Source organism: Gymnoscopelus microlampas, assembly GCF_963454915.1.
Source record: "Gymnoscopelus microlampas genome assembly, chromosome: 24".
In the NCBI taxonomy this organism is placed as follows: Eukaryota; Metazoa; Chordata; class Actinopteri; order Myctophiformes; family Myctophidae; genus Gymnoscopelus; species Gymnoscopelus microlampas.
Genome location: NC_139961.1, coordinates 33,712,243 through 33,732,277, shown reverse-complemented (window position 1 = coordinate 33,732,277; position 20,035 = coordinate 33,712,243). Strand labels below are relative to the sequence as shown.

At 43.2% G+C, this 20,035-nt stretch overlaps 2 protein-coding genes across 2 annotated transcripts in view; both read left to right on the top strand.

Moving 5' to 3' along the window:
• The window catches only part of ncam2 (neural cell adhesion molecule 2), a gene marked incomplete at both ends in the record, with an annotated part of 200,882 nt that overhangs the window by 155,579 nt on the left and 25,268 nt on the right, over window positions 1-20,035 (top strand). The window contains 6 exons of the mRNA XM_084050802.1: window positions 2,959-3,104; window positions 5,171-5,321; window positions 9,844-10,031; window positions 10,503-10,599; window positions 12,040-12,213; window positions 19,423-19,542. Of these exons, the coding sequence (XP_083906928.1) occupies window positions 2,959-3,104; window positions 5,171-5,321; window positions 9,844-10,031; window positions 10,503-10,599; window positions 12,040-12,213; window positions 19,423-19,542 (876 nt within the window). The remainder of the gene's footprint in view (window positions 1-2,958; window positions 3,105-5,170; window positions 5,322-9,843; window positions 10,032-10,502; window positions 10,600-12,039; window positions 12,214-19,422; window positions 19,543-20,035) is intronic.
• Window positions 15,957-16,919, top strand: LOC311041019 (endonuclease III-like protein 1; the record flags this gene model as incomplete). Its single annotated transcript, XM_084051456.1, has 1 exon — window positions 15,957-16,919. The coding sequence occupies one exon, from the start codon at window positions 15,957-15,959 to the stop codon at window positions 16,917-16,919; it is 963 nt and encodes a 320-aa protein (XP_083907582.1).

Genomic DNA, 20,035 nt, shown 5'->3' with positions numbered 1-20,035 from the left:
CATCAAATTTCATGTGCATTAAATATTGAGTCTTGTGTTTAACGCATTAAAAGCGGGGAAGCTTTTATTTTTTTTACATTTTAGCTATATAATAAATCATGTCTGTCGTGTGGAAACCTCATATGTCCCAAACTGTTACTGTAGCTGAAGTAGCAGATCTACAAGCTCAAAACGCGCCTCTTCGCGCCGCGTTTCAAGCTTGTGGATGTACTACTTTTGTGACGCTGCATTATGATCAAGCAGGGCATTAATTTACGAAAAAACACAAAAAGTTAAAATATGGAGATAAGAGGTCTCTGCCCGACAGCAACAATATATAGCAACCACATTTTTATTTTTATTTTTTAGGGCTAGATATACTATATACAGTATAAAATGGCACATCTACAAGCTCGATCAGCTATTTTAGGGGTGTGACACCGGCGCACAACCAAGTGAATCCAGCTTAAGGGTGGCACTAGAGGAAAGGCACTGTATGGTTCGTCCTTTTTTGGAACATGAAGAAATGTTGTTTTGCGAGGTATGTTCCATAGTGGTGGATAGATGAGATGACAGATGAGCCCCTCGGGGCTGAAAGCATTTATGTCACCTCAAATCACTGACAAGTATACAATAGGTACTGTAGCACACTGCTGCATTGATCAAAACAACATTTTTATTATATACTGTAGATACGTATATAGATATATATACTGTAGATACATTATACTATAATATAAGGACTGCTTGATTCCCATTTGATAGAAATGCATCTTGGAATGCAAGCTATGTCATCACTGTGATTCATTTAATTTCAAAAGAGTTACTGTATTTCATTTACTGAAACACCCAATATGAGCTCCTCATAAAAAAAAGTTTGTAATTCTATTTTCATTAAGCTGTAAGCTGTTTGTTTTCTTCTTATAGTTCTCTTCTCCCATCATGAAATTACATGGAGATTTATACTCCATTCATCAACATCTTGTCAAGCCGAGAGAAGCACTTAATTGTTCTTCAAAATGCACATTTTAATGAAGAAGGTAACAGGGGGAGTTTTGTTTTGCAGTGGGAGGTAGGGGGTACAGTTGTAAGTTAGTTTTATTGTCCTTGACAGCCCAGACGGGGGAGGGGCACAGGGAATGTCATTTATAGTTATGTGCTCTCACACTATCATGATCCAAAGCACGTTTCACAGTAGAAAGTGAAAGTGGCAGAGAGGTATGATGATTGGTTAACGTAGGGTAACATTTCTGGGTAAGCCAATCAGAGACCGAGTTTGGCGGGTCTTACACACACACAAATCTGTTGCCTTCAGATAACTAATAAGCAGAATACCAGTGAAGGGCCATGGTGCAGAAAGACGTTTAATTGTTCCAGTACATTTCATAATGACAATTGCTACAATGGTCTTTTCTCTCACTGTGCCACAGAGCAACACTAAAACTGTGTGTGAGTGTGTAATACAGGGGTAGGCAACCTTAGGCACGGGCACAGGGGGTGATCACTGGCATGTGAGAGATTAAAAAATGTTAAAATTTAAAAAAAGGTTTAGTCAGTTAAATTAAGTCCACTCACATCTATATGCAAATTACATCAACTTCATTCAGTTATTGCTCTGAGTCTAATGATGAAAGAAAGAAAATATTTCTAAAGAAGAACAAAAAAATTAATTAAGGTTGTTATGGCCTATAAAAATCAGTTAGAAATTGATTTTATGATATATATATATATATACTTTTCTAAGTAAAGTAACTAGTTACTTTCATAATTTAGTAACTAGTAAAGTAACTAGTTACGTTTTTGGAGCAGTAACTAGTAACTATACTGTAACTAGTTACTTTGTAAAACACTGGTTATGTCTGAAACCATCCGTGGGTTGGTGTGGCTAGGATCTTTGATGATCCTCTGCCTTTTGGTAAACAGGGTGATTTCAAGCAGGCAGGTACCTTCATTCAACCAGACCAGAGTTTAAATGTCAGTGAACACTGATGACAGCTGGTCAGCACGGTATTTCAGTGTAGAAGCAGAGACAGAATCTGGTGCAGTTGTGGATTCAACTGCTGGGCAGGGGAGAAGGTTTAATCATCTTCACCTCCTGCTTTTGAACTTTTCTTATCAAGGAGAGACGAGCACTCACTTACAGTTTTAATCAGGTCTATTACAGAAATTGTTGGAAACTAGGCAAGGGTTAAGCCAGGCCCAGGTACACGACAGTGGGCATTATGTGGTGGTGAATTATGATTAATACACAACTATGTGCGTACCATTTGTGTATCTTATGCAGTTCGTCCATAGCCTGAGCTGAACTCTCTGGGAGGTAGAAATGTCTAACTGTGATGGTCAGCAGCTCGAAGTTTGAAGAACCGGGGAACAGGTCCAGCTTGCTGGAGTGACGGGCATGCTGGACTCCAGCCATGTCTCATTGAATGCCAGAGAACACAGCATAGTACCTAATGTCCCGTTGGTGTTTAATCTGTGCGTGCAGCTTGTTTAGATCATTTTCGAGGGACTGAACATTTGCTAGCAGAATACTAGGCAGGGGAGGTTTGTTGTTTCGCTGTCGGGTTCTGCAGAGTCCTGGCGCTTGCTTCACTGTCTATGTTTTCCTCCGGCGACGAGCAAGTAAACAAAGGACCCAGGGGAGTGCATCGTCTGTGGACCGTGATGCCAAAAGTTGGCTTAAAGTCTGAAATGGCTGACAATGATCGTATCTCCAAAAGTGTTTGTCGGAACTCTACATGTCTGAATGTTTAATGAGTTGACTCGAAGCGACAGGAGCATTAATAAGAACGTTTTAAGATGTTAGGAGAATAAATATAGGCCTCTGGTATTTTTAAACATTTACATTTTTTAGAATGAGTTGTAATTTTAGAAGGACGTTTTAAAGCATGTGCAAGCTGACCTTTCACTGGATCTCTCTCTCTCTCTCTCTCTCTCTCTCTCTCTCTCTCTCTCTCTCTCTCTCTGTCCATCCTCCAGTCCAGCCTCACATCACTCAGTTGCGTAACGTGACAGCAGTGGAGGCCAGTGCAGCCATGATCTCCTGTGTGTCTGAGGGAGAACCCATGCCTGACATCTCCTGGAGGAGAGCCAGCGATGGACATACCTTCACCCACGGAGACAAGGTATCATCCAGCCTGTGATAGCCTGTCTGTGGAAAGGTTGTGATCCAACTAAATTAAACAAAGAGTGGTGTGTGTGTGTGTGTGTGTGTGTGTGTGTGTGTGTGTGTGTGTGTGTGTGTGTGTGTGTGTGTGTGTGTGTGTGTGTGTGTGTGTGTGTGTGTGTGTGTGTGTGTGTGTGTGTGTGTGTGTGTGTGTGTGTGTGTGTGTGTGTGTGCGTGCGTGCGTGCGTGCGTGCGTGCGTGCGCGCTTGCTTGCTTGCGTTTCTGTGCACATGCGGTTCTCAAAGTCGGATCTGGGTCCTTGAGGGGATTCCAGGGTATCCCCAGCTAAAGTTTAGCCAGTTTAACCCCAGTTTTACATCGGCTGTTAAAAGCTGAATGTAAAAGCTCACAGTGTGACGTGTTGTGAGCTTGTAGATCAGATTTTTTTTTCTGAAACATTTTGAATATTTTTTTAAATAAATTATACAAATCTTGTATAGAGGTCCCTGTTACAAAATATTTTCAGATGGAGTCTGCGGCCAAATACATATTGACATGAAAAAAGTTTGACAACCACTGATGTAACACATATAATGTGTTTGGATTTGCATGAATGCATGCTCGTTGATGCATCCAGTGTTTGTCTCTCCAGATAATTAAATGAAAAAGTTGATTCCTTTTTGTAAGGTAACTGTTACCATGGAAACATGTCAACGCCAATAGCTTCAGCCGGTATTCCTGTCGTTATCTAAAGTGTCCATGCGCCAGCGTCACACAAGCCTCTGATGTGCGATCACGATATGTTGCTCACTGTTCAAACAACCTTCAACAGACAAGCACATAGATTTCATATCTAATATATTCTCATGGTACTCGTATCAGAAACCACATTACTGCTCTGTGACTCTATGAATAATAATAGAACTGAAGTTGAAGAGTAGAGCCTACAAAGCAAGCAGAAGCACATTACATTTCTTTCATTTTCTTTTCTTTTTGGTAGTCATTGTAAACATAATGTTACCTTGAGACAAAGTCAAATGAATGAACTAATTTAAAACCATTACTGTACAGCACTGAGGATCCAAGACAGTCATATATTTCTTGACATAAAGTAATAGTTCATACTTGAATAGAATAAATCTCACTATTCCTCATTTAAGGATTTTATTTTGGTTGATAATACATTTATATACATATAATAACAGACAAAACACACACAAACACACACACACACACACACACACACACACACACACACACACACACACACACACACACACACACACACACACACACACACACACACACAGTCAGAAAATTGGGGATCTGTGGGACCCTGTGTGGTCAACTACTTAATAACCTGACCACATAACTGCAGCTGCGTCCTTGGTTTCTATCTTACCATGTACCTACAGTATAAGTACAAGTTTACCAAGACAAAATTATTGATTTGAGGTTGTTTTAAAAGTGCAAGGCACGCTGCAGTAAAAGCCTCAGTCAAGTGAAAAGCTACTACATCGTGTGTCAGTTTCTCTGGGTGATAAGTGAGGAACAAGTGGCTGCGGTCAACAAGGTGGCGCGCAGAATGAGGAAACTCCCAAGGTGCATTGCCTCATTTACGAGCATTCATCGATTACAGGAGTGACTGCTCTATTTCACTCTAATTGACCTGTTTGCCCAAATTGATACAATCTGTCTTCATACAGATGTAAAGACCTTGGGGTAAATCCACAGCTTATGAGATCGATGGATGACTCCATCTAGAGCACTCAAAGAGCTCAAAACAGAAGGAGAACTCGGCGCATGTTCAGAATTAACTGTAAAAATCTATTTTAAAGAGCTTAAAACAGAACGAGAGCTCATGTTCAAAACTAACTGTCAAGACCTATAAAGCAGTCAAAGTGCTAAAAAAATAACAATAGTTATCATGTTCAATACCAACTTTAATGATGGGCCACGCTAACCTTTCTTACTGGAACATAATTGATTGTGTGTGTGTGTGTGTGCGTGCGTGCGTGTGTGTGTGTGTGCGTGTGTGTGTGTGTGTGTGTGTGTGTGTGTGTGTGTGTATGTGTGTGTGTTCAGAGCAAAGATGGGCGTTTTGAAGTCCGCGGACGCCATGGAAAATCCACGCTGACCATCAGTGATGTGAGGATGGCAGACGTCGGCCGGTTCGACTGTGAGGCACTCAGCAGGATCGGAGGCCATCAGAAGAGCATGTTCCTGGACATTGAGTGTGAGTAGAGGTTCATGGTCTGATGAGCACTCAGAGAATCCATACAGGATGTGGTTGAACCTTCTGGAGGTGCCAAGGACCTAAAGAATAGATCTGTAACCCCGATCCTTCTCACCTGGTGACAATAGGAATGAAGCGCTGGAGCATCATAAACTTTTGTATTCATAAGGTGCTAGATTACCAGGACTAGATCTCACACCTTATACATTAAAAAGGGTATTTAATAGTCAGTAACGTTCCAGTGATTCATTCCTATTGTCTGCATATGTGTCCTGCTCCTGAGATGCACCGGACCTGCCGTTAATTGTTTGATTCAGGGTGGAACTCCCTCCCTTCTCACCTGGTATTAATGGGCACGCTGAATGATCAGATTGTAACCACATAGTGGTATAATGCAGGGTTCCATTTGTTTAACCCATTAAGACTTGAGGCCGATTCTACGAATGCCTTCTAAATCAGTAGTTCTCACACTTTTCAAGATTTTTAAAAAATGTTCAAAAATAGCAGATGTACAAGCTCGCAGCGCTGCACAGAGTGACGCGCTATGAGCTTGTATATCTGCTATTTTTGAATAGCCAACGCTAAAATCAAAGATGACACAGATGCTTTCCCGGGTTTTAATGGGTTAAAACAAAACAGAGAGAGAGGGGGGAGGGGGTTATATTCTTAACCACTTAAACCCTATACTTCTTTGTACGTAGCCAGTCTACAATCCCACATTGAGAAAATGAATGCCAGGAGGGTGGATATCAAAAGTAGAGGCATGGATTTCACCCCCATCCCCCCAGCAAAATAAACCCCTCTGTAAATGCATAAAATCCAGGCCTAAATGCACCGAAGGGTAAATCTCAAATCTGGTCGCATTCATAATAAATAAATGCATCACACCTCAAATCCACACATAAGGTAACAATGATGTGACAGGAAATAAAGGATTGCATGCGGTATTGGTCCGAGGCCATATAGACAACTCCCCATGCAGGCTGACAACTTGCTGAGGGCAGCAGAGCGCGTATGGCGTGCGCTCCTCATTTGGTGAGCGTATATGCGCCCCACTCCATGCTGTCTCAGCATATGATGCTTCCACATGCCACCCTCCTCTCAATACGTGGTGCCTGCCAGCCACAGAGGAACGCTTCAGGGGGAGGGAGGCACCATCAGACATTTTTGCATAGGGCACCAAAATCAGCTAGGACGCCACTGTGTGCGAAACTTATGTGCGCGCAAAGTGACAAGGTGATAGACAGGCTGGATTTGTAGCAAGGAATATTTTTAAATGGTTATTTATTAGAAATATGTCCATAGATGCTAGATATTGAATGGAATTTCCCAAGCACCTGGTTTCTTTCTGAAGGATGCAAATATATGAAAATACATGGTCATCCCACACAATGGATGATCCTAGTGTTAAACACAGATTCAGAATGTTGAAATACTTGCCTATCATTCATCTTTAAGAACTAAAATCGAGGTGTAAATATGAAAATAATTAATATATATCATAATGCATAAATATCAAATCAGGATAATCCCTCCTGTCCCCTTTATTGTCTCCGCCAGGCCGAAAGGCATGGCGAGAGAGTATGTTTTCCACCCCGTCCGTCCGTCCGTCCGTCCGTCCGTGTGTGTGTGTGTGTGTGTGTGTGTGTGTGTGTGTGTGTGTGTGTGTGTGTGTGTGTGTGTGTGTGTGTGTGTGTGTGTGTGTGTGTGTGTGTGTGTGTGTGTGTGTGTGTGTGTCCGTCTGTGACCAGCTAATCTCCGGCACCGTTGTCTTGATCGCAGCGAAACTGTGCACACACATTCCCTGGATGCCAATTCAGAACCTTTGCCCCAAATTTTTCTCATGGGCCTTTTATAGCGCCACCAGGAGTCCGATTTGTGCAAAACATATTTTTTGAAAGTACTCCTACAGATTTTGTCCAAAAATCACGCAAATCGGTACACAGTATCTCTATAGTCATTAAACGAAACGGGTCTTTCAGATTTCTCATATTCCATCCTGATTGGCTAAAAATGTCTTCCAAAGTTTGCAGGAGTGCTCCGTTTTGAACAAAATGCCTCAAATCATGAACACAGCATGCAATTTCCGTGAAATTTTGCACACTCATTCCCATTAGGCCGAGGAAGAACTACCATTTGAAAATGTTCAAATCAGCCTCATGGTGGCGCTATAACAGGCCGATTTGTGTTTTTACCTATAACTGCACCGATCTGTGTACAACTTTGTATGTGCACTCCCTAGAGGTCAAGGAAAACCCTCTGCCCTGCATTTTTCACATCTGCCTTCTATAGCGCCACCAGGAGGCCGACTTATGTAAAACACATTATTTTATACTTCTCCTTCCAATTTTATCCAAATTTCACGCAAATCGGTACACATGATCTCTATAGTCATGTGATCATGACGGATGTGTTTGATTTTTCATATTCCATATTGTTTGGCAAAGATTGACATCTAAAGTTTGCATTATTGGCTTGTTTTGAACAAAATTCCGCAAATCATGAACGCACCGTCCAATTGCGCTCAAACTTTGCACGCACATTCACACTATGTTGAGGAGCAAATGCCACCCTTTTAACATTGGCTTGTTATAGCGCCACCAATAGGTCTAATTTAGCGAAACACATGTTTTTTTAACAAAATGCCTCAAATCATGAATGCAGTGTCCGATTGTCGTGCAAAGCCTAAGAAGAAATGGCACCCTTTTCACGTTGGCCTATTATAGCGCCACCAGGAGGCCGCAATAGCTTACCTGACCTGGCGGAGACCTGTGCTCCGAGGAGCACTTTTTCTAGTTTATTATTATTCCATGTATCTTTAGGTGAGAAAGAGTGAAAATCTCATTTAAAGATTTTTTTCATGCGTACCATGACTGTGAAGTTTTCATGTGGATTAAATATATTCAAAGTATTTATATGGCTGAGTAGGTTCAAAGTGCATAGCTATGAACGCCCATCGTGGCAAAAATAGAAGGCATGCTTGTATCAAGTATTCCGTCTAGTTTCTGCAAACACAGCCAGTATAGCTGGCTGCATTGATTAGGTTGGCCACATTCTGCATCAGAACCGACGGACAGACGGAACGGAGATGGATTGGAACTAGACCTGGTGTAGCTTCACCATTACTACTACAACCACCATCCACCCACCCAGTGACAAGATCTCCATCTGGACTGGAAGAGGCTCATTACATCAGTCTCCTGAATGACGCCAGTAAATGAAATGAGGAACATCAGAGTAGGAAGTGCAAGATCAGCAGTGGTGGAAAAAGTACATAGCTTTTTTTACTTAAAGGACCATTTCACCCATTTTCAACCTATATTCACATAATTGGGCTGTGGACAATTCAGAAATCCACCTACCAGTGACATCATCGATGAGGAATCCAAGCTAATAGAAACTGTAGGCTTTCTATTCCTGGAAAGTTGGCATGCTGTAATAGAAGCCATTGTTCTAGCATGAATTTTCTTTTTTTTTAGAAATGACCAAACCCGCCTACCGATGATGGCACTGGTAGAAAATTTTACCATATTATAATGAGCATTAGTGAGGACCAATTATATGAAGATAGGTTGAAAATGGCTGAAGTCGTCCTTTAAGTAAAATGTAGAAATATATAATATAACTAAAAGTCCTCTATCAAATTTTTCACTTGGGTAAAAGTGCAAAAGTATTGGCATTAAAATATACTTAAAGTACCAAAAGTAAAAGTAGTCATTATGCAGAATGTCCCATAACTGAATTTTATTGTATTTTTTCAAAATGTTCAACATTTGTCAAAATTGTTCAAAGATCGCAGTTCTACAAGCTCGCAGCACATCACGATGTGACACATTGTGAGCTTACAGATCTGCTAAGTCAAGTACAATACTTGAGTAAATGTACTTAGTTACTTTCCACCACCGAAGATCAGTGGCAGCAAAACACTGAAATATGCACATACACACAGAAAAGAAACACACACACTCAGAAGAAGGATCAGCAGCATGCACACAGACACATTTGAAGGCAAACACACTCACACACACACACACACACACACACACACACACACACACACACACACACACACACACACACACACACACACCCGTAGAACGCACGAGTAATGAAGTCATTTACTAAGTCACCGCTGACTGAGGGGCGGGGGCGTGTGACAGAGAGCTGGCCATCAATCTCTTTAATGGAATCCTGTGAGCCAGCATAAAACAATAGTAATACCTCTCCGTCTGAGCCGGGGCCGGGCCGACCGGGCCCTGGGGAAGACCAGAGACGCGCTGCCGCCACTCATGTCATCCATTAATCACCCGTCCTTTATCTGCTCATAGACGCCAGGTTGAAAGTTGTTGTTAAGTCTGGGTCTGTGGGTTTTATAAATATTTAACCAATGGAAAGTATTAAGAGCTTGTGACTAAATAATAACTACATTGGATCGTTCTTTTTTTCCATTTCGTAACGGTTTTGGACATACAAGGTTTCAACCTGACAGCGAAGACATCATTTCTCTGTGTTTTCCGTGCAGACATGCCCAAGTTCCTGACCAACCACACTATCTATTACTCCTGGGAGGGGAACCCGGTCAACATCAGCTGTGAGGTCATGTCCAACCCACCTGCCACCATGTTGTGGAGGAGAGAGCGTTTCACCATCTCTGCCGAGGGCATGCCCAACATGCGTGTGCACGACACCATGGACAGGTCCCTGCTAGAGGTGTGTACGACATATCGTAGCTGTCTCATTGGTTGACATGCAATTATGAAGATTCAGGATTAGGTTTAACTTAACCACTTAAGCCCTGTATACTTCGTCTTACGACAACAAATAGTTGTTGTGACCTTGTACATGTGCTAGTTTCTCTGTTTTCATTTTTTTTCTATTGAGAATAAATGAATAAGAATAATGAATAAATACAAGTTTGCCTATAAGGACATGCCAAATATGGGGACACCAGGTTGAAATAAGTTCAACTCAATGTCAGTGGGTTTTTTAAAAGTTTTCTTTTTTGTTGTTGTGGTTTTGGTCCCAGGTGACACCAATGTCTGACAGAGATTTTGGACGCCCCGAATACAAGTTTCCCTATAAGAACATGCCAAATATTGGGACGTCAGGTTGAAATGAGTTCAACTCAATGTCAGTGGGTTTTTTAAGTTTTCTTTTTTGTTGTTGTGGTTTTGGTCCCAGGTGACACCAATGTCTGACAGAGATTTTGGACGCTACAACTGCACAGCCCGAAACAACATCGGAGTACGGTACCAGGAATTCATCTTGGCCCAAGCAGGTGAGTCAACCCTGTCACAATACAGACCTAAAGAATGGTTACCAGTTCCCACATGAAACTTACACTCATGAAACTAAAACTAAACAGAAATCAAACATCAAACTGAAAAAAAAGAAGGAAAAAAGTTGGTTACCATTTCCCACATGTCTCTATACTGCTGGAGGATCACATTTTCCGTTCTCATCCTCTTCATCTCCAACCATGCAAAATGAGATATACGGTAATTAATTAATGTGTGGTAGGAGGGTGCTCAAATTATACTATGAAAGTAAAATGAGAGATCAAGGTGACAATGTTGTCAACTTGTCTTTGCTCGCCGTAACAAATGGCAACCATTCTCCACATAACGTCTCTCTCTCCTCTGTTGAACCCTACCAAGTCAACAATGGACCCTACCAAGGGTCCATCTGGTGCCATTTGTACACTCTCTTGAGTTACAGGCCTGTAAGGGTCTGTTTGGTTCCTAACTATCAATCATTTAACTGGAGGCCCCCTGGAACCTTCTTAAGGACCCCTGGGGGTTCCCAGACCCCATTTTGAGAACCACTCTCTTAACACCATACCCACCATTTCAGTACAAGACTGGGTAGTCAGTCAGCTTGAAAGATGTTTTGTGTTCAGAGAACTCTCAGAGCAATCTCAGCCTTTGGCTATTTAGTAACCTTGGAGCTCTCTGCTATCGCTATAGCCTTTATGCAATTCACGTGGAGATAAATTCCACTACAGCTTGCAACCCCCTTTTCAGCATAGCCTAATCTCAAATAGTGCTGCCTGATTTACCATAGTGTTCACTGTTTACTGAAGTACTTCCTAATTTACTGTAGCGCAGCCCAATACACAACAGTGTGGTTTAATTTTCTTTAGTGGAGATTGAATTGCCACAGCTTAGCAGGAAACACACTGGGTAAAAAGATGACCTAATGTAGTGTTTAAAGAGATAGTGCCACGATTTTGGTACTTTTTTAGTTTTTATGCGTCTATGGTGTTGACATTACTCCTCTATAACACCCATTGTGGTTAAATTATGCAACAATCTCTTCTCTGTGTATTTTTGTAAACTTCTCTGTCGAATTGGTGAATAGAAAAAGACTGCTGTGATGTACCCAAGGCCATACTATTCCTCCCATAAAATTAATTTTAATATTGAATCACATCACTCAAAACAACACACCTGTCATGTCTCGCCTAAAGTGAATGCACCTCAACAACCAGGAAATGGAGAGTGTGGAACATCTTGATAGTCTGTGCAATCCATGCATGTAAAACATTATTTGTTGCAGCTAATGTCCAGTTACACCAGTAATGTTGCTGTAGAGCTGTCTTTATTAACAGAAGTGTTTAAAAAGATTGCTAAGGAATGGCATGAATGAGCACGGACACATTAAGTGCTTAACCATTGCGCACCATCTTTGACAAACTGTTCTTGTTCTGTCTTTGTAGATGTACCATCCAACCCGTATGGCGTGCGTCTGTCGGCCGTCTCTCAGCGCCTCGCCACTGTCACCTTCATGAAGCCTGACTCCCATGGCGGTGTTCCCATCGGACACTACCTGGTCCAGTACAAGGAGGTGGGCTCCCCAGACTGGAGGGACGTGCAGTCACATGGCGTACAGAGTGAGTAATGCCTGTGCTACTAAGGATAACTCATCCTAAGGGCCACTTCAAAACCCACTTCAACATTTCAAAACCCACCTCATGCGTTTCTCTGGGATTCAGGTTTTATGCTTTGAAAGGGCTTTTTGTGACATTGAGTGTTTCTAGTATGCCTTCAACACCCACAATGGACTTGGTATAACTGGTAATGAGTCACAGTAGATTAACGATTCATAATTTGGGGATTTGATTAAACAATATCAACAATCTCACCCCTCTGAAACAGCCTCATATACAGCCTCATATATATATACTGGTCTCCATAGTGTAGAGTTTAGAACAATAAGATTTTTACAGACATTACGTACAACCAGATATACACACAATTCATAATACTAGGCCTAAGCCCGTTATGAATGATGCCCATTGAAGACGATGCCCGTTGGGAACGATGCCCTTTGGGAACACATGCCCTCCCGGTTATGTGCAGTACTCTTTATCATAGTACTTGGAGGCCAGTCTATGACGTCAGTACTTTGACGTCAAACTGATGCTGTATGGGTATTTGCGTAGTTATAGATATTTTTTGGACAACTGGAACTGTAATTTCATATTTGGGCAAGGCTGACGTCAGCGATTACCTCATCAAGTTTGCCTATATAATGGATTTTATCCTCAACAGAATCATCCGTAGCTATATCTTGACTTTGGTATAACATTGAGATAATTTCTAGCTGTTCACAGTAAATTGCACAAACATGCAGATCTTTGTCAAGACTCTCACCGGCAAGACCATCACCCTGGAAGTTGAACCAAGCGATACCATTGATAATGTCAAGGCCAAAATCCAGGACAAAGAAGGCATCCCCCCTGACCAGCAGAGGTTAATCTTTGCTGGTAAACAGCTGGAAGATGGCCGCACCCTCTCTGACTACAACATCCAGAAAGAGTCCACCCTCCACCTGGTGCTGCGACTGAGGGGAGGAATGCAGATCTTTGTCAAGACCCTCACCGGCAAGACCATCACCCTGGAAGTTGAACCAAGCGATACCATTGATAATGTGAAGGCCAAAATCCAGGACAAAGAAGGCATTCCCCCAGACCAGCAGAGGCTGATCTTTGCTGGTAAACAGCTGGAAGATGGCCGAACCCTCTCTGATTACAACATCCAGAAAGAGTCCACGCTACATCTGGTGCTGCGACTGAGGGGAGGAATGCAGATCTTTGTCAAGACCCTCACCGGCAAGACCATCACCCTGGAAGTTGAACCAAGCGATACCATTGATAATGTCAAGGCCAAAATCCAGGACAAAGAAGGCATCCCCCCTGACCAGCAGAGGTTGATCTTTGCTGGTAAACAGCTGGAAGATGGCCGCACCCTCTCTGACTACAACATCCAGAAAGAGTCCACCCTCCACCTGGTGCTGCGACTGAGGGGAGGAATGCAGATCTTTGTCAAGACCCTCACCGGCAAGACCATCACCCTGGAAGTTGAACCAAGTGATACCATTGATAATGTCAAGGCCAAAATCCAGGACAAAGAAGGCATTCCCCCTGACCAGCAGAGGCTGATCTTTGCTGGTAAACAGCTGGAAGATGGCCGAACCCTCTCTGATTACAACATCCAGAAAGAGTCCACCCTCCACCTGGTGCTGCGACTGAGGGGAGGAATGCAGATCTTTGTCAAGACCCTCACCGGCAAGACCATCACCCTGGAAGTTGAACCAAGCGATACCATTGATAATGTCAAGGCCAAAATCCAGGACAAAGAAGGCATTCCACCAGACCAGCAGAGGCTGATCTTTGCTGGTAAACAGCTGGAAGATGGCCGAACCCTCTCTGACTACAACATCCAGAAGGAATCCACCCTCCACCTGGTGCTGCGACTGAGGGGAGGAATGCAGATCTTTGTCAAGACCCTCACCGGCAAGACCATCACCCTGGAAGTTGAACCAAGTGATACCATTGATAATGTCAAGGCCAAAATCCAGGACAAAGAAGGCATTCCCCCTGACCAGCAGAGGCTGATCTTTGCTGGTAAACAGCTGGAAGATGGCCGCACCCTCTCTGATTACAACATCCAGAAGGAGTCCACCCTCCACCTGGTGCTGCGACTGAGGGGAGGAATATAGATCTTTGCCAATACCCTCACCGGCAAGTTGAACGAAGTGATCCCTTAAGAATGTTCCACCAGGAAAGCAAGCGGCGGCTCTGAATTTGAAGCAGTGACATTAGTCTCAACTGTGGTTGAATGAACTCTATAGAGCATAACTTTTCCTAGAGGTCTAGAAGAAGGTTTTATTTTGTGTGTGTGTTATGTCCAGATTTGGAGTGTCATATGGCATAGATGACTGAAGTCCAAGATCCACATGGGAGCCACACTGTTTATACCCAGTCTATTTTTTTTTCTTTTTGTAATAACATTGAACGAAGACACGTCTCATTCAAGGAGTGCTTATTTTCCCTTTTTTTTTCCTCCTTCTTTTTTTCCCCCCCAAGTCTTCTTTTTTGTTTGTGCATATCGGGTTTGTTTTGTTAACCATAAACAAACCCGATATGCCCATATACAGGCATATATGGAGATCCAGTTGTACAGAGCCACAGAGCCGACCACTATGCCCAAATTATGGTCAAAATTGTATATGTGGGACAGACCGACTTCAAACTCGGCGCGTGTGTTGGCAAGGAGTAGAGGGAGTGCGGTGCCCGCCGCCGAGTCTTTCGGATATACGGTTGTCCAGAACCACCGATCCAACCAATATGCCCATATACAGTATGAGCATGCCAATATACAGGGTATGGGCGTACACTAACAACATCAGGGATGTGCATAAAAGGGACACAGGTAGACAAACGGATAGAGATCTCCAAAAATGGAAACAAAAGGGACACAGACAGAAGGGTACAATGGGTAATCTGACAAAGTCTCTGACACTATGACTCAGACATATTGGTCAAATCTGCGGTGCGACGTAGGTGTTCCTCTAGTATCATCATATACTATATAATATAAATAATATACTATAAGCCACTATAAGCCAGCGATATTGCCACATTGCCTATATAAATGGAACGAATTTCATCGTTCCTGACATGCATGGCCCAAGTACTGTAGGTCCTAGTGTAACTTTAATGTTAGAAGTCAATTGGGGAGTTCTAAAGACTGCAAAATATAGTAAACATGCTAGCTACTACCGTAACCTATCTCCCGTACACGTTAGTTAGTCACCTGGGTTTGGATGTTTCGGTAGCCTTTTCTCTACTTATGTAACATGAAAAACAAAACATCTACACGTGTAGAGGAACTAGGCTCAATATTAACAAGAAAAAGACCAGGAGACCTGGTTCTGCCAGACCATATTTTTTGCCCATGTATGAAGAAAACATGTACAAAACATGCCCATGTATGGACGAAAGGGGGACAGACTTTTATGGCTGGTACCTAAGGACAAACGGACGGGGCCATGTTTTTTGCCCATGTATGGAGAAAACAGGTACAAAACATGCCCATGTACAGTATGGACGACGGGGGGACAAACTTTTGTGGCTGGGACCTAAGGACAAATGGACATGCCCATGTATGGACGAAACAGATACCCTTCGGGTCTGGCAAAAACAGTAGGAGGTTCAGGGACGTTAGTGTTGGATGACCGTTGGCCATAGGTCTTCTTCGGGAACTGAAGCTGGTTCTTTATTGGTCGGCGTCAAGCTCTGTTGTCACTCGGAAGTGGGAATCGAACCGTGAACGGCCCTGGCCTGTCAGCATGTCCAAATTTACAAAAGATCAACAAAATTCAAAGGAAGATGAAGAGGACGCGAGTATTCCTCAACCTAAATCCTCTTCTGGTCCCTCTGGTGCAACCCATCCTCAAACCATTGTTCAACCAAAGACAGAGAAAGACACCATGCCCTTGGTTTCCACCAGTCGCAGAAGAAAGCTATTGAAGGTGGAGTATGATGAAGATGTAGTGGCTGATCGAGTGAAGACAGAGCCTCCTGACTGGAAAAAACAACTAAGCTACATCCGTGAGATGAGGAAAAGTCGTGATGCACCTGTAGATAGCATGGGTGCAAAGAAATGCTGTGACACAGAGGCCCCCGCACAAGTGAAGCGCTTTCAGGTGCTGGTTTCACTAATGCTTTCCAGTCAGACCAAGGACCAAGTAACGGGAGCAGCCATGCAGAGGCTCAGAGCGCATGGTTGCACCGTAGAGAACATAACCAACACTGATGACGAAACACTTGGGAAACTCATCTACCCAGTCGGCTTCTGGAGGACCAAGGTGAAGTATCTGAAGCAAACGTCATCCATGTTGCTACAAGAGTTTGGAGGGGACATCCCAGCCAGCGTGGAGGGCCTGGTGCGTCTGCCAGGGGTGGGACCCAAGATGGCACACCTGGCTATGGACATCGCCTGGGACCAGGTGTCTGGCATAGGAGTCGACACACATGTACATCGTATCTCTAATCGGCTCGGCTGGGTCAGAAAGCCAACCAAGAACCCGGAACAAACACGCAAGGCCCTGGAAGAATGGTTACCCAGGGAGCTCTGGAGTGAAATAAACTGGCTGCTGGTGGGCTTTGGCCAGCAGGTATGTCTGCCTATTAGCCCCCTCTGCTCCATGTGTCTGAATCAGAACATCTGCCCCTCTGCCCACCAAGCCTCCCCATCAAAGAAGCCCAAAGCTGGGTCTCCCATGTCCCGCCAAACACAACCTCCAGGGTGAAGCTGGAGACTGGACATCAGTCCCCTGTAAAAGAAGAGAATAGGGAAGAGGAGGAGAGATATCAGGAATCTCCATATATGGGCATAAAAGGAACACAGACAGAGACAGACACACAAACAGAGATTTATGGACCTGACTGACTTCCCAATCGGCACAACACACACAAGGCCTGTGTGATACAGTTATGAGTGAGACAAGGTTGGAGTGGGCAGTCAATACAAGATTTTTTTTTTATCATGAATAAGGTAACATGGGTGAATAATATACTAGATTTAATATCAAGTAATATTACATTACAGTCATTTAGCAGACGCTTTTATCCAAAGCGACTTACAATAAGTGCATTCAACATAGGTAGGGAACGAAACTACTAATCACCAGAGGTCTTAAGTGCATTTCCTGTAAAAACAAGGAACCAAGAGTATACCTAGCGCTAAGGTAAAAGTGCAATATATCAGCTATCTACTTTCATAAACACATGAGATAAAATAGCCAAATCAAATGAGCACGAGCTAATAGATCCAATACAACAATACAACAATAGTTCCTACAACTAGTTAACAACAAGTAGGCCAGGCAAAGAGGAAGGGTAGTGTTTCCTGAAGAGGTGGGTTTTCAGCCTGCGGCGAAAGATGGGCAGTGACTCTGCTGTCCTGACATCAGTGGGAAGTTCATTCCACCACTGTGGGGCCAGAACAGAAAAAAGTCGTGACCGTGTCGATCGACCAGAAGGACCGTTGAGTGGGGAGGGAGTCAGTCGCCCCGAGGTGGCAGACCGGAGTGGTCGGGCAGGGGTGTGGGCGTTGACCAAAACATCTCTAGTCCAGATTATACCCCCCATGTGTTTTTCATAGTTGTCTCAGGCCAAAAGGCATGGCAAGATAGTAGGTTTTGCACCCTGTCCGTCCGTCCGTCCGTCCGTCCGTCCTTCCGCCGTCCGTGTGTGTGTGTCATTCTGTCTGTGTACAGCTAATCTCCAGCACCGTTGGCTTGATCACAACGAAACTGTGCACACACTCCCTGGATGCCAGAGCAGAACCTCTGCCCCACCTTTTTCACATTGGCCTGTTATAACGCCACCAGGAGGCCAATTATGGCAAAACACATTTCTTGACAGTACTCCTACAGATTTTGTCCAAACATCACGCAAATCGGTACACAGTATCTGTATTAGTCATCAGACGAAACGGGTCTTTCAGATTTTTCATATTCCATCCTGATTGGCTAAGATTGGCTTCCAAAGTATGCAGGAGTGCTTTGTTTTGAACAAAATGCTTCAAATCATGAACACAGCTTGTGATTTCTAGGCCGAGGAAGAAATGCCACTTGATATTTTTCAAATCAGCCTCATGGTGGCGCTATACCAGGCCGATTCGTGTTTTTACCTTTAACTTCCCCGATCTGTGTAAAACTTTGTTTGCGCACTCCCTAGAGGCCAAGGAAAAACCTTCACCCTGCATTTTTCACATCCGCCTTTTATAGCGCCACCAGGAGGTCGACTTATGTAAAAGACATTTTTGGATATTACTCCTTCAGATTTTATCGAAATTTCACGCAAATCGTACACACACATGATCAAGACGAATCTGTTTTAGTTTTCATAATTTGCAGGAGTGGCACGTTTTGAACAATATGCCGCAAATCAGGGAAACTTTGCACGCGCATTCGCACTACTTTGAGGAACAAATGCCATCCTTTTAACATTGCCGTATTATAGCACCACCAGGAGGCCGATTTTTGCAATTTAACCTTTTTTTATATTACTCCCACAAATTCACGCAAATCAGTACACATTATCTGTATAGTCAAGTGATCAAGACGGATCCGTCCGATTTTTTATATTGCATCCTGATTGGCGAATTCCGAACATTGCTGGCCCACAATAACCTACCTGACCTGGCGGAGACCTGTGCTCCGAGGAGCACTTTTTCTAGTTGGGTGAAAAATTCAGTATATTATTCACTCGAATTACCTTATTTATGAAAAACAAGGAGGTATAAACTGGACAGGAGAGATCTTGTCTAACCCAACATATTAACTCTGGACATACAGTACATATTTATTTATGAAACACACAAGGGGGGTATAATCTGGACTAGAGAGATGTTACTTAATAATTGAATGCATTACTTAAATAATTATGATGTAAACAACATAAATAATGAAAAACACAATGGGGGTATATTCTGGGCAAGCCTATTTTGTACCCCAGGGTATAAAACAGGATAGTACATTAAGTTAAACAGGCTAGTAAATTATGTTAAAGAACATAACGGAAAAGACAGGAACATTGGACTAGACCATGCTGGACAGAACCGACAAGATTGGACCAGACAGGACAGAGTGAGGCAGAACTGGAAAAACAGAACACGTACTGATGAGAAACACACTCAGGAAATAGGCAGGGGGTTATGGACCAGGACAGAGGCAGCAGAAAATAGAGACAGACAGAAAGACAAACAAAGAGACAGAACATGACACTGATTCCTGTCTCCATAACCAGCGACGGTGGTGCTGACAGGTCTTGAGCCCAACATCACGTACGAGGTCCGGGTATCAGCTGTCAACGGGAAGGGCCAGGGAGAGTTCAGCCACACAGAGGCCTTCCAGACGTTACCCATCCGTAAGTCCACTCTTTCACAGATACAGTGCATGTAAACCGACGAACGGCTGCTACGTTGCTACCCTGCCACATTCAAAAATCTGATTGGCCGCTGTCCAGCTAGATTTGCTCATCATTTGTATAACGTTGAGACAATCTAAAATTTTGGACGCTCAACTCGCCTGCATCATTCTCAGTCCTCTGTGCAGGATTTCCGGCCTGCTTCCAATCGAAAATGAATGGGAAGCATTAAAAAAATGACCTGGCTCCACCTACGTGTTATGAAAACAAGAGCTGGGCCTTCCCATCTGGTAGGGTCATGACCCACACTTTGAACAGTGCAAGTTCCAACAGAGTCATGGGCATGTATTCAGTCCCACCAATATTATTTAAGTATGCACGTTCTAGCTTCTTTATGTTCCTGTCATTGCAGTAAATAATATTGACATTCTTAGTCTATAATACTGGTATTTGACATTTTCTTTTGCAAGGATCATAATATATTGTAATTATC